Source organism: Odontomachus brunneus, unplaced genomic scaffold (genome assembly GCF_010583005.1).
Source record: "Odontomachus brunneus isolate Ranch 3 - 2012 unplaced genomic scaffold, Obru_v1 Obru_scaffold_177, whole genome shotgun sequence".
Lineage (NCBI taxonomy): Eukaryota > Metazoa > Arthropoda > Insecta > Hymenoptera > Formicidae > Odontomachus > Odontomachus brunneus.
Genome location: NW_022639627.1, coordinates 56,912 through 67,989, shown reverse-complemented (window position 1 = coordinate 67,989; position 11,078 = coordinate 56,912). Strand labels below are relative to the sequence as shown.

Below are 11,078 nucleotides of genomic sequence, written 5' to 3'. Positions count from 1 at the left end.
CTCTCTCTCTCTCTCTCTCTCTCTCTCTCTCTCTCTCTCTCTCTCTCTCTCATATAACGCGATTCTAAAACCTCCATACACGAATTTTAAGAAAATTTCGTCTAAAGAGACTTCTCTATCGTTTAAGGATTAAAACGATTATGAGCTCACATTTTTCTTTAAATGTCTAAAGTTTCAGACACTTTTTTTAGTTTGTATGATAGATTTTGTTTTTCAGTAAATATTAAACATACATATAAATATCATCGATGTATATATTTAAATTATAATCTAATTATGTAATCTAATAAATGTAATTTCAACGTGGATGTTGCCGTCTACGTACTTCAACATTGTAGACTCTTCGTATTTTCAATACAGATAACGGAATTGCTCGACGGTGCGTCTCTCGATTGTTTCAAACAAACTCTGTCTCGCACAATTTTTACCTGCGCGTGTTTGATGGCTGCAACAGGCATCGACGCTGTAGGCGCTTGTGGGGGTGGTGGTCGAGCGGCTGGAGGCGGCACAGCCGCGGGTTTCGATGGTGGAACAGCCGCCGCGGGCTTCGGTGGAGGAGCTGCCGCCGCCGGCGCACTAGGAGGTGCTTTCGGTGGAGCGGCCGCGGCGGGACTCGGCTTTTCCGTCGCAGGTCCAGCCGCGGTTCCGCCGGTCGCTCCTATGTCGATAGTACATAACTTCTGTCCAGGTTTCACAGTATCGCCATCTTGAACGAATAATTCTTTTATGACGCCAGCTCCAGGCGACGGAACAGGGACCGAAGTCTGCGGACAACAGACAATTGTCAGTAGGAGAAATTTGCGTTAGTTTTATCCTATAATTATTTAGCTTGCAAATATGCGTCTACTGTAAACTCGTGATCGGAAAGATTGTCTGACTTTCTTTTTTTACAAATTTAAGAATCTTCCTGTCCAATGGGAGAATTTATTTTCCAATAAAAGAGCTCTCTCATTGGATAAGATAGATTGAACAGATAGTCCTTGCACAATGCCAGGTTACAGGCAATAGGAACAGGGAATAGAAATAATTAACCAATTCGAATTCCTATTCCCTATTCCTATTGCCTGTTGCCTAGCATTCTGCAAGAGCCTTTACAAAAAAAGACTGTAAAAGAGACCAGACAATCTTTCTGACCACAAGTGTACAAGTATACACTGTGTGCGTGCACAAATTCTTTCAAAATTAGTATCCAATATTTTTTTATGTTCAATACTTTCAGCATTTTTACTTGCAAAATATAGAATTTGTTGAATAGTTTACTCAATTGGTAAAATTGCTGAAAATTACCAAACGTCCTTTTTAATGTAGTGATTTTATTGTAAGGAATTAAAAACGTATGAACATACCTTATCCGTCTCGATTTCACAGAGAATATCATCTTCCTTGACCTGGTCGCCAACCTTTTTCTCCCATCTCACGTCGCCCTCGCTTACACTTTCAGCGAATGCAGGAACTACAACCTCCCTGATTTCCCCTGTTCAGATATAACATAAACATCGGTTATATATTCTATGGAATACACAGTACAGATGTTAAACCAGTTATACTTACATAACGCCGAAGTTGAGTGTATATGTTTAGCTTGGTTTATCCAATATTGGCTTCCTTTATATTTTCTACAACTGTAGGTGTACAAAAAGACTATTTTAATCTTTTCCTGCTTTATCCTCATTTCATTTCTTAAAAATTGGAAGGTATCAGTGCAGCATGAAGGGACTAAGATTTTCAATAATGGCATTGAATATTATTAAATTAAATTTGAATGTTATAAAATTATGACATTAACAGTATTACAAATATCAGAGTAAGATAATACTCACAATATAACTTTGGTATTGAATACATGCTTAGATTGTATAAGTACAGTACCCCCTACAAAAATAATTTGTACAGTTAATACTCTTTTACGCTAATAAGTTTTCCAGTTGATATTATACTTTGTATAGTCATCGCTTTCGCATTTCTCCTTAAATATATCTCATTGTGTCATCTTTGCGTGACCTTACCTTGACTATACAATGATCTCGTAATCTGAAAAAAGAGCAAATGTAAAAATGTATCAGTTTCAGCTAAAAAAATACGTGGGACGTGACGAAAATGGCGACAAGATAAAAAACGAAAGATTCAGTCAGGAAAATAGGCGATTGATCTTATGAAACGTGCGCGCGGTGCGACGGCATGGTCTGAGTAAAAATAGGCTACGTTACCAACAGGGAAGATAGAGAGAGAGAGAGAGAGAGAGAGAGAGAGAGAGAGAAAGGGAGCGACAAAGAACGAGCTGCCGTCGATCACGCGGTGCACTGATTAAGATGATCATTCGTGATGTTTTGGTGCTCGATACTTGCCGAGAATCAACGACCTCAGTGATTAAAGGAACTGCTCCTCGCGATGTCGAAGTGACAGATCGCTATGAGCGCGAATCACGGACATGCAGTCGGGGAAGAGTATTATGTAATCGTCTTCGCGCGGTGGAGAAGAACTCCTGCCGAGCGAACGTAATAACTCGCGTAATATCTTGCGCGTAATAACTATGATTCGATAGGAAAAACTCGAGGCTATAATCTCGTTTTTTGAGAGCAAACGTCACCGCTTCTACTCATGCCGACAACACAAAACGTGCAAAGCGAGAAAGCCGCGCACTCACCTTGGCCCGCAATACGCTACCTCGCGTGATCACACGAGACGCGAGCCGCGAACAGTTGGACAGCATCGCGGCCATCCTTGATCAAGTAAACTGTACTCCAGCACCGGGTGTTTCTTCGCGCGACGACGGCGAAGTATAGGAATAACGGCAGCACGGTTTTCACCGTGAGGATGGGGGGAACGGCAAGAAAACGAGAGGAACGGGAGAGGCGGCACCTGTTAAGGTCGGCTGACACTACTACGAGATAAGGTAACTCGTGCCCCTGGACACAAAGTTATGTAATTTATTTCGTGATTATGATCTACAATCAGAGAACTCTGACATTATCGATTGTTCGCGATGTACACGCATTCAACACCGACGAATATTTTTCAGAAGTGTATTTTTCATACAGTATATTCATACAGTATATTCCGAAAATATATTGGCTTCATTTGATTGAATGCTTTTGTACCGAAGCTTCACTTTATCTTCCTTTAGCATATAATGAGCAATAAAGATAGAATGAATAGCGCAAAAGTGTTCAAAGCGAATGTCACGGTCAATCCTAAAAGCCAATGCACAAGCACATCCGTAATATGTTACGTTACATTAAATACTGACAATATAGTGGCCATACTTGTACGTAAACTTAAATCAACGCACAAAGAAATTCGTAAACTTAACATGTTACGGATGTTCTTGTGCAGAAGCTCTAAATCTTGGAAACCCTTGAATCAGAAACTGGCCATGAGATAACGCGTTTTAAATTACGCTCCGCAATATGCATATATCCGCATCTTTTATGACTCTGCACACAGGACGCGGTAATGCTTGCCTCACGGCGGAAGTCCGCACGACAGCCAATCAATATGTTGATTTTCCGTAAGAGCTAGAAGGTTATTACGGAAAGCAGCATATTGATTGGCTGTCGCGCGAACTTCCGCCGCGCGGCAAGCATTATTGCGTCCTGTGTGCAGGAGCCATTATTCTTGAAATAGTTGCGTATACGTAATTTTTACTGCGCAGGTTTAATCATACTATAAAATAGCAATGAAAATTACGTATACGCAAAAATTTCAAAAATATGGGCTATGAACTATAGATAAATACGCATATATGCGGAACATAACTTTAAGCTCGGTTTACATAGCTCGCAGACAGTTGGTCTGTTCTTTTCAGCTGCACTGCTGAACTAGTGTAATAAGTTAAAATGAGACAAGTATATGTTTTCTCACTCTAACTTATTGCATCAGTTCAGCAGTGCAGTTGAAAAGAACAGACCAATAGATACAGGCCGCGACAGCCAATGGGCATGTTCAGTGGAAAAAGCGTTCAGTGAGCAATCAGCGATTATTGGTTCTTACTGTTAGATCCCTAAATCTAGACCAATGGGTTCAGCAGATAAAAACGCTCAGTGTTTCGATGCATTCGATGTTTATTGGTTTATTCTGTTGATTCCGTATATTTAGACTAATTACATTTACGAATCTCACTCAACAATTGTATAACTATTGTGTCTGCTGAATACGCCCAATTACGCGAATTGCTCAACTGTTGTGCACTGTTGAGTTCGCTAAACGCACCTATTACAACACTTATGTCTTTGTATAACTCTTATGTCTCTTGTATCATATGTCTGTCTTTGTTTTTCCTTCAATTTAGACAAAGATAGACATATGATTTAACTATCAGTTAATTTATCAAGAAATTAGAACAATCGGCTCTTAATCCATAGTTTGATACAAGCCGTGACACCTGTTTAATATGGACTTTTTACACTAGTGCAGAAAGTTCATATAAAAAGAATAAATCGTCTACTTGTTATCGCGAAAGCAACGCAAACGTAAACAATATGGCCGATGTACGAAGTACGTCGGTACAAGAAAACGGCACAGCTTAATAAATCAATATTTAAGCTATGTGCCGTAATACTATATAGATATGTTATTTAAATGCGCGAATTGACCAATTTTCCTTTCAGAACCAAGTTTCTTTCATCGCAATGTCGTCTGAAAAGGTAGGTTATGTAACATTGACAGTTTTACTTCATATGAAATTGATTAATAAAAATTTCAATATTAATTACATCAAAGACAGAAAATGTCTTCTGTCTTGATCAATAGATCTGTGTCTTCGTTTGTCTCACTTAATTTATGATATGCAAACCACGCAAATCCTACTTTATTGTGAGAGAATGTTCATTTAAATTAATTTTTGAACAGGTCCTTTATCGACTAGAGCAGCCTCATGGTTCTGGCAATATTTATATTGCTTGGCGTCCTGGAAATAGCACGCACCTAGCTACTACAGGTTGTGATTTAACAGTTGCCATTTTTGATAGACAAGGTGATATCCAAGAACGAATATCAATCCCTGGATTATGTACTGGCTTTGGTTGGGACTCAGATGGAGATTTGTTGGCGGTAATAGCGCAAAATTCGTCATCTATAATTTTATGGGATGCAACAACTGGAAAGAGGTCCCAGATAGATGCAGGTGTAAGAGATGGATTGAGCTGTATGATGTGGGCGAAGAAGACTTGTCTATTAGCAGTAGGCACACAAAAGGGGAATTTGGTACTTTACGATCACATAAATGCAAAGTAAGATATTATCTCTTGAAAATAAATCAAAGATATGTAGGATAGTACCATAGCATAAAGTTTATTATTAACTCATCATCTCATTTAATATGAAATACAGACGAATACCTATTTTGGGAAAGCATAAAAAACGTATTGTATGTGGTGCATGGTCAGCAGATGGTCTTCTTGCTTTGGCAAGTGAAGATAAAGTTCTAACCATCAGCACAACTGAAGGGGATACGCGTCGTGAAATAACTCTCCAAGGTGATCCGTCTCATATACAATTTAGTGAAATGAAAATGGACCATAGGATAGGTGGTGAAAATACGGTAAGCCTGTGGTCTTATCAGCAATTGATAACGTTTAAAAGTCGTGATACAAATCTATATTCTCTTTTTTACCTATTTACAAATTTATATTTAGGTATCCCTCATTGTTAGCAAGACAACGTTATTCTTGTACAATATTTTGGACCCAGAGAATCCTATTGAACTGGCTTTTCAGAAACGTTATGGCTCTATCGTAACTTATAAATGGCAAGTATCAGTATAGCAATAGTGTGTGGATGAGTGTGAATAAAGTAGATGAAATGTAAGCCAAGTCCCTTTCTGGAATTGTAAGTTGAAGTAATAAATTATTGGACAGTATAGCAATACAGTCTCTAGCATTGCACTACTTTAATAATAACAATACACGTGCATTTTCACTTTGTAGGTATGGAGATGGTTACATATTAGTAGGCTTCGAAGCTGGATTCTTTATAGCCATATCGACGCATATCAAAGAAGTGGGCCAGGAGTTGTTTCAAGTGAAGAATCACAGAGACTCTCTGACTGATATCGCGTTGAGCAAGGCGGTAGGAAAGGTAGCCACTTGCGGCGATAACACGATCAAAGTACACAGCTTGCAGAATCTAGAGGAGACTGAGACGCTAATCTCAGTAACCAGCGAAAGTGGAGTCAGCAATATCGATTGGTCAACGGACGGAACGATGCTGGCGGTGGTCACTTATATCGGCAATATTTTGATCTACTTGATAGAGATTCCGAAGTTGACTAGCGTTTGCGGCAACCGAATAGCATTGTTAACGAGTCTGATGGAAGTGGCTGTACATCTTTACACATTAGACAAGGTACTTTTTATCATGCGATAAGGTGATACAGCAGGCTTCCTTTTCACTAGGAATCACTCTTTCAGGATAAACCTAGTCCACAAATAATCAACACCATAATAGAACCGTCGATATTAGCAGTGGGTCCAATGCACGTGGCGGTAGGATTGAACAATAGAGCACTCTTCTGGGACTTGTCTATAAGTCATTACGACAAGATACATTTTGAGAGAGACTATTTGGCTACGATAGATAGCATGCGTTTGAACGAAACATACGTGTCGGCGCTATTCGACGGGAAACTACAGTTACATACGGTAATTACGAGAAGGTTCGAATTAATAATTAATGGGAACAATATAAATAAAACTGATACTGATCTTATTTTATGGACGCAGATTAAATCGGATCAGACGCTAATAAATGATGGTAAAGATACCAAAATGTTTCCGGATTTGAGCTCTACTCACAGTAGAGTAACGTGTCATGCTCTTTGCTCGGATTTCTTGGTTTACGGTAATGACGTAAGTTCACGTCGCTTTTTGTGATCATTTTTACGTTAAATTCAAACAATTGACGAGTTTCTGAAATTCTTAGATGGGTCATATTGTCTACTTTTATCTGGAGACATTCAATCAGTGTACCGAATTTATGCACAACAACGGCATAAAGGAATTATATTTGGATGCGAACGGAACGCAGCTGTGTTTTATCGACAATAAATCGGACGTTTATATATTCGATCCGATAAACGAAGCAGCCATTGCAGTACCTGACTGTCCTGATAACATCGATGGTATTCTTTGGGATCAGAACATATTCGAACGTGCTATATTTGCGATATACAATAAAAGCAGTATTGTGACATACATTTTTGTTAAGTATTTTGTCGAAGGTGAGTGTTCAAATAAATTGATTATACATTATCGCCCTGAAATCTAATAACGATGCTAACAATTGCAATGAACAGGTACCAAAGTGATACAGATAAACACAACCAAGTTGCCATCGGAATCGGTGCCTTTATTGATGTACTCGGGGGAAGTAACGTTAAGTACGATGGGTAGCAAGTTAATACAAATAACATTAACTTCTCACGAAGAAGTAGGAAATATCGTGGAATCCAAAAAGATCAACGAGATTTTGAACAATCAGATTCTGTGCAGACGGTGAGAGTTGTAGAATTTTTAGTATATGAACATATGCAAACACGTATAAAACAATATAAAAACACACTTTTGTATAATTTAGCTTTCAACAGGCATGGAACACTTGTGAAAAATTAAATGAGAAAGATACCTGGCTAAAACTGGGACGAAGCGCTATTGCGAATTTGAATATTGAATTCGGTAAGCGTAATGTTGCACACAACATACACACAATAAAAAATATTATAACGCACTTAATTTACCGTACACAGCTATTCGTGTATATCGACAAATAGAAGATGCTTCAATGGTGTGGACGTTGCAACATATGGAAAATGTAGACGAACTAGCACTGCTGTGTGGTCACGCTTGTATATTACTGGGAGATTATAATGAAGCTGAAAAGTATTTCCTACAATCTTCTGAGCCCGTACAGGGCTTGTACTTGAGAAGAGACTTGATGCAATGGGAGCAAGCATTAAGTCTGGCGCAAAAATTGAAGCCTGATGAAATTCCTTTTATCGCCAGAGAATATGCCCAACAATTAGAATTCACGTAAGATCCTCATATATCTCATTAAATAAGTTATTAGCAGTACAGGAAACATCATCGCTATAAAATAAATAAAATATATTTTTTTTGTACAGCGGAAATTACCCAAAAGCTTTAACAAATTATGAACGCGGTCTGGTTGACTATAACACTTCGTCCACTTTGGTGGCGCAAAATCCCCATCATCGGAATCAATGTCTAGCGGGGATAGCGAGGATGTCTATAAGATGCGGTGATAGCAGAAAAGGTGTCGGAATAGCGATGGATCACGAGAGCTCGAGACTGTTACGAAAGGAGTGCGCCGAGATTCTAGAATCGATGAAGGTATAATCATCATTGTTAGAGTTCATTAAGAATTGATTATATTTCAATACTATATTAAAATATATGGACACTTAGCAATTTAGCGAAGCCGCGCTGTTGTATGAAAGAGCTGAATATTTTGACAAAGCCGCTTCCGCGTATATAAAATTGAAGAACTGGCATAAAGTGGGTCAGCTTTTGCCGCAAATATCATCGGCAAAAATTAACATACAATATGCCAAGGCCAAAGAGTCTGAAGGAAAGTACGACGAAGCTGCGAAAGCATATGAAACTGCTAAGGATTATGATAATATAATCAGAATCAATCTGGAACACTTAAATAATCCTGGTAAATGCGTTATACTCATACATACATACATACAAGATTCAACGTAACAGACGCACTAGCGATTCAAATACGAGGTTCAACTGTTATTGTATATATTTGCAGCTCGTAGCGTCGAAGTTGTTCAGCAAACGAAAAGTATAGAAGGTGCGAAAATGGTTGCGAAATATTTCCAAAGGATGAACGATTACAATGCAGCTATTAAATTCTTAATTCTGTCTAACTGTCACGACGAAGCCTTTCAATTGGCTAATCAACATGGCAAGATGGAATTGTACGGAGAGATCTTGGTGAATACGATCGAAGATACCAATGTTCGTAAGGAAGATTTTAAAAGTCTCGCGATGCACTTCGAGTCTCAGAAGAATAATCTTTTAGCTGGAAAATATTATTTCCACGCCAAAGAATATCAGAAAGTAAGTTTACCCTCATTGAATTTCCGTGCTAGCCTTTCCTTCATAATCTATAAACGTTTTTATGTGCAATTTTTCTTTAAGGCTCTGCGACATCTACTAAAAGCCGCTCAACTGGTGCCGGACGACGATAGAGCGATTACTTATGCCATAGACGCTGTCGCATCTTCTAAAGACGACAAATTAGCTAATCAATTAATAGACTTTTTGTTGGGCGGGGATGGATTGCCAAAAGTTATTATTGTTTTTATCCTGAGTGCTAATACCGAACATTTCGTGAACAATTTTCTCTGTAGAAATAAAAACATATTTATGGATATGTGAAGTTTAATTTACACTTAGCTCACATATTAATATTTTTTTTTTTTGCATTTCATTAGGATCCGAAGTATCTTTTCCGCTTGTACATGGCTAAGAAACAGTATAAAGAAGCAGCTAAAACGGCGATCATCATCGCGAATGAAGAACAAATTAATGGTATGTTTTTACACATATTATATAAACGCGTTAGTAATGCTGGAATTTTTTTGTTTCAGGAAATTATAGAAACGCTCACGACGTCCTGTTTGGAATGTATCAAGAGCTGAAGAGAAATAAAATTACTATACCATTAGAAATGCAAACTAATCTAAGACTCTTGCATTCTTATATTCTAGTAAGGTTACACGTGAAGAGAAGTGACCACTTGCGAGGTGCCCGGATGCTAATACGAGTAGCAAACAACATATCAAAGTTCCCATCACGTTAGTAAAATTTTCTACGACAATTAATAAATTATAGCGTGTATCTCTATATGTATAGAAAATATAACATTTCATTTCAGATATCGTACCAATATTAACTTCGACTGTAATAGAATGCCATAGGGCGGGTTTGAAAAGCGCGGCTTTCAATTTTGCTGCTATGTTAATGCGCCCCGAGTATCGAGGACAAGTCGACGCGAAATATAGCAAGAAGATTGAAGCGATCGTGAGGAAACCACCACGAGCGAAAGATGTCGAGAACGAAGATGAACCTCTCACTCCATGCCCATACTGTAAGAGCAGAGTTCCTGAGACTGAAGTAACCTGTGATAAATGCAAGAATACCATACCTTTCTGTATTGCGACGGTAAAACCATCTTGTTGATATTTAAAAAATATAGAAGAAATACAGAATTCTTTCATTTCTACTGTTACTTTTTCTCTACAGGGACGACATGTCGTAGAGGATGACTTTACAGCGTGTCCTCAATGTGATTTTCCTGCCATTAGAAGTGAATTTCTAAGGTGAGTAATGTATATATTATAAAATGAACATGCATATTTTTCATGTAATTTTTCATGTAGAATCGTTGAATCTGAAGAAACTTGTCCAATGTGCTCAGAGAGAGTTGGGTCAGAGGCTGTATCATCCATTACTGATATCCATCCATATCTTGACTTTCAAGAAGATAAGACCATCATAAAGGCATAATTTTTACATATTAGACATAGAGAGAGTACATATACAAGTACATATATTAATGTACAAAAAATGAATTTATAGTTTAACTTACACAAACTAGGAAACAATTAGCTATATAGATATCCATATCTTTATTGCACATATCAAATGTGCCTTCTTTAATTGTGTGCCTTAGGTAAGTGAATATGATATACACACGCACACGATCAAAGGATAATATTTCGTACAGTAATTCAAAGTAGTGTAAAGTAATTTGAAGTAGTAACAAGTTGCGTTCAGCGAAAAAAAAAACAATCAGTGAGCAGTCAGTGATTATTGATCTTTACTGTTAAATCTAAACCAATTATGTTGACGAATTACTCAATGTAATGTTCGCTGAACGCACCTGTAGTATGTAGAATGTTTCGATCGATTCGTAAATGAATGCGACTCGTATGAAGCGACAGTATTCTCAATGCAAACGGTGCCGTCCATTATGAGTACAATTTATTAGAGTACAAGATGACTAGAGGTATATATAATCTTATTTTATATATATATATATATATA

The 11,078-nt window shown here is 37.9% G+C and overlaps 2 protein-coding genes across 7 annotated transcripts in view; one reads left to right on the top strand and one right to left on the bottom strand.

Annotated features, from left to right (window-relative positions):
- Positions 1-2,795, bottom strand: part of LOC116851527 (dihydrolipoyllysine-residue succinyltransferase component of 2-oxoglutarate dehydrogenase complex, mitochondrial-like) — a 7,574-nt gene extending 4,779 nt beyond the window's left edge. Inside the window, exons 1-6 of the mRNA XM_032830997.1 lie at positions 2,645-2,795; positions 2,007-2,031; positions 1,821-1,872; positions 1,552-1,622; positions 1,347-1,474; positions 429-764 (exon numbers count right to left, since the gene is read on the bottom strand). Of these exons, the coding sequence (XP_032686888.1) occupies positions 429-764; positions 1,347-1,474; positions 1,552-1,622; positions 1,821-1,872; positions 2,007-2,031; positions 2,645-2,719 (687 nt within the window). The 5' untranslated portion in view covers positions 2,720-2,795. The remainder of the gene's footprint in view (positions 1-428; positions 765-1,346; positions 1,475-1,551; positions 1,623-1,820; positions 1,873-2,006; positions 2,032-2,644) is intronic.
- Positions 2,746-11,068, top strand: LOC116851526 (WD repeat-containing protein 19). 6 transcript variants are annotated; one of them, XM_032830995.1, is made up of 21 exons: positions 2,746-2,893; positions 4,608-4,643; positions 4,849-5,228; positions 5,329-5,539; positions 5,634-5,746; positions 5,925-6,342; positions 6,393-6,638; positions 6,720-6,845; positions 6,919-7,216; positions 7,292-7,490; positions 7,573-7,670; positions 7,742-8,024; positions 8,117-8,345; positions 8,421-8,673; positions 8,776-9,086; positions 9,168-9,317; positions 9,464-9,560; positions 9,620-9,826; positions 9,907-10,193; positions 10,275-10,351; positions 10,412-11,068. In XM_032830995.1, exons 2-21 carry the CDS (start codon positions 4,629-4,631, stop codon positions 10,536-10,538), a joined length of 4,125 nt encoding a protein of 1,374 aa, XP_032686886.1. In that variant the 5' UTR covers positions 2,746-2,893; positions 4,608-4,628; the 3' UTR covers positions 10,539-11,068. The 6 variants fall into 6 exon arrangements, with proteins under 6 accessions (XP_032686886.1, XP_032686885.1, XP_032686882.1 ...); XM_032830994.1 differs by lacking the exon at positions 2,746-2,893 and adding an exon at positions 4,077-4,231; XM_032830991.1 differs by lacking the exon at positions 2,746-2,893 and adding an exon at positions 4,256-4,494 and having other exon boundaries at positions 6,408-6,638.
- The last annotated feature ends 10 nt before the right edge of the window (positions 11,069-11,078 follow it).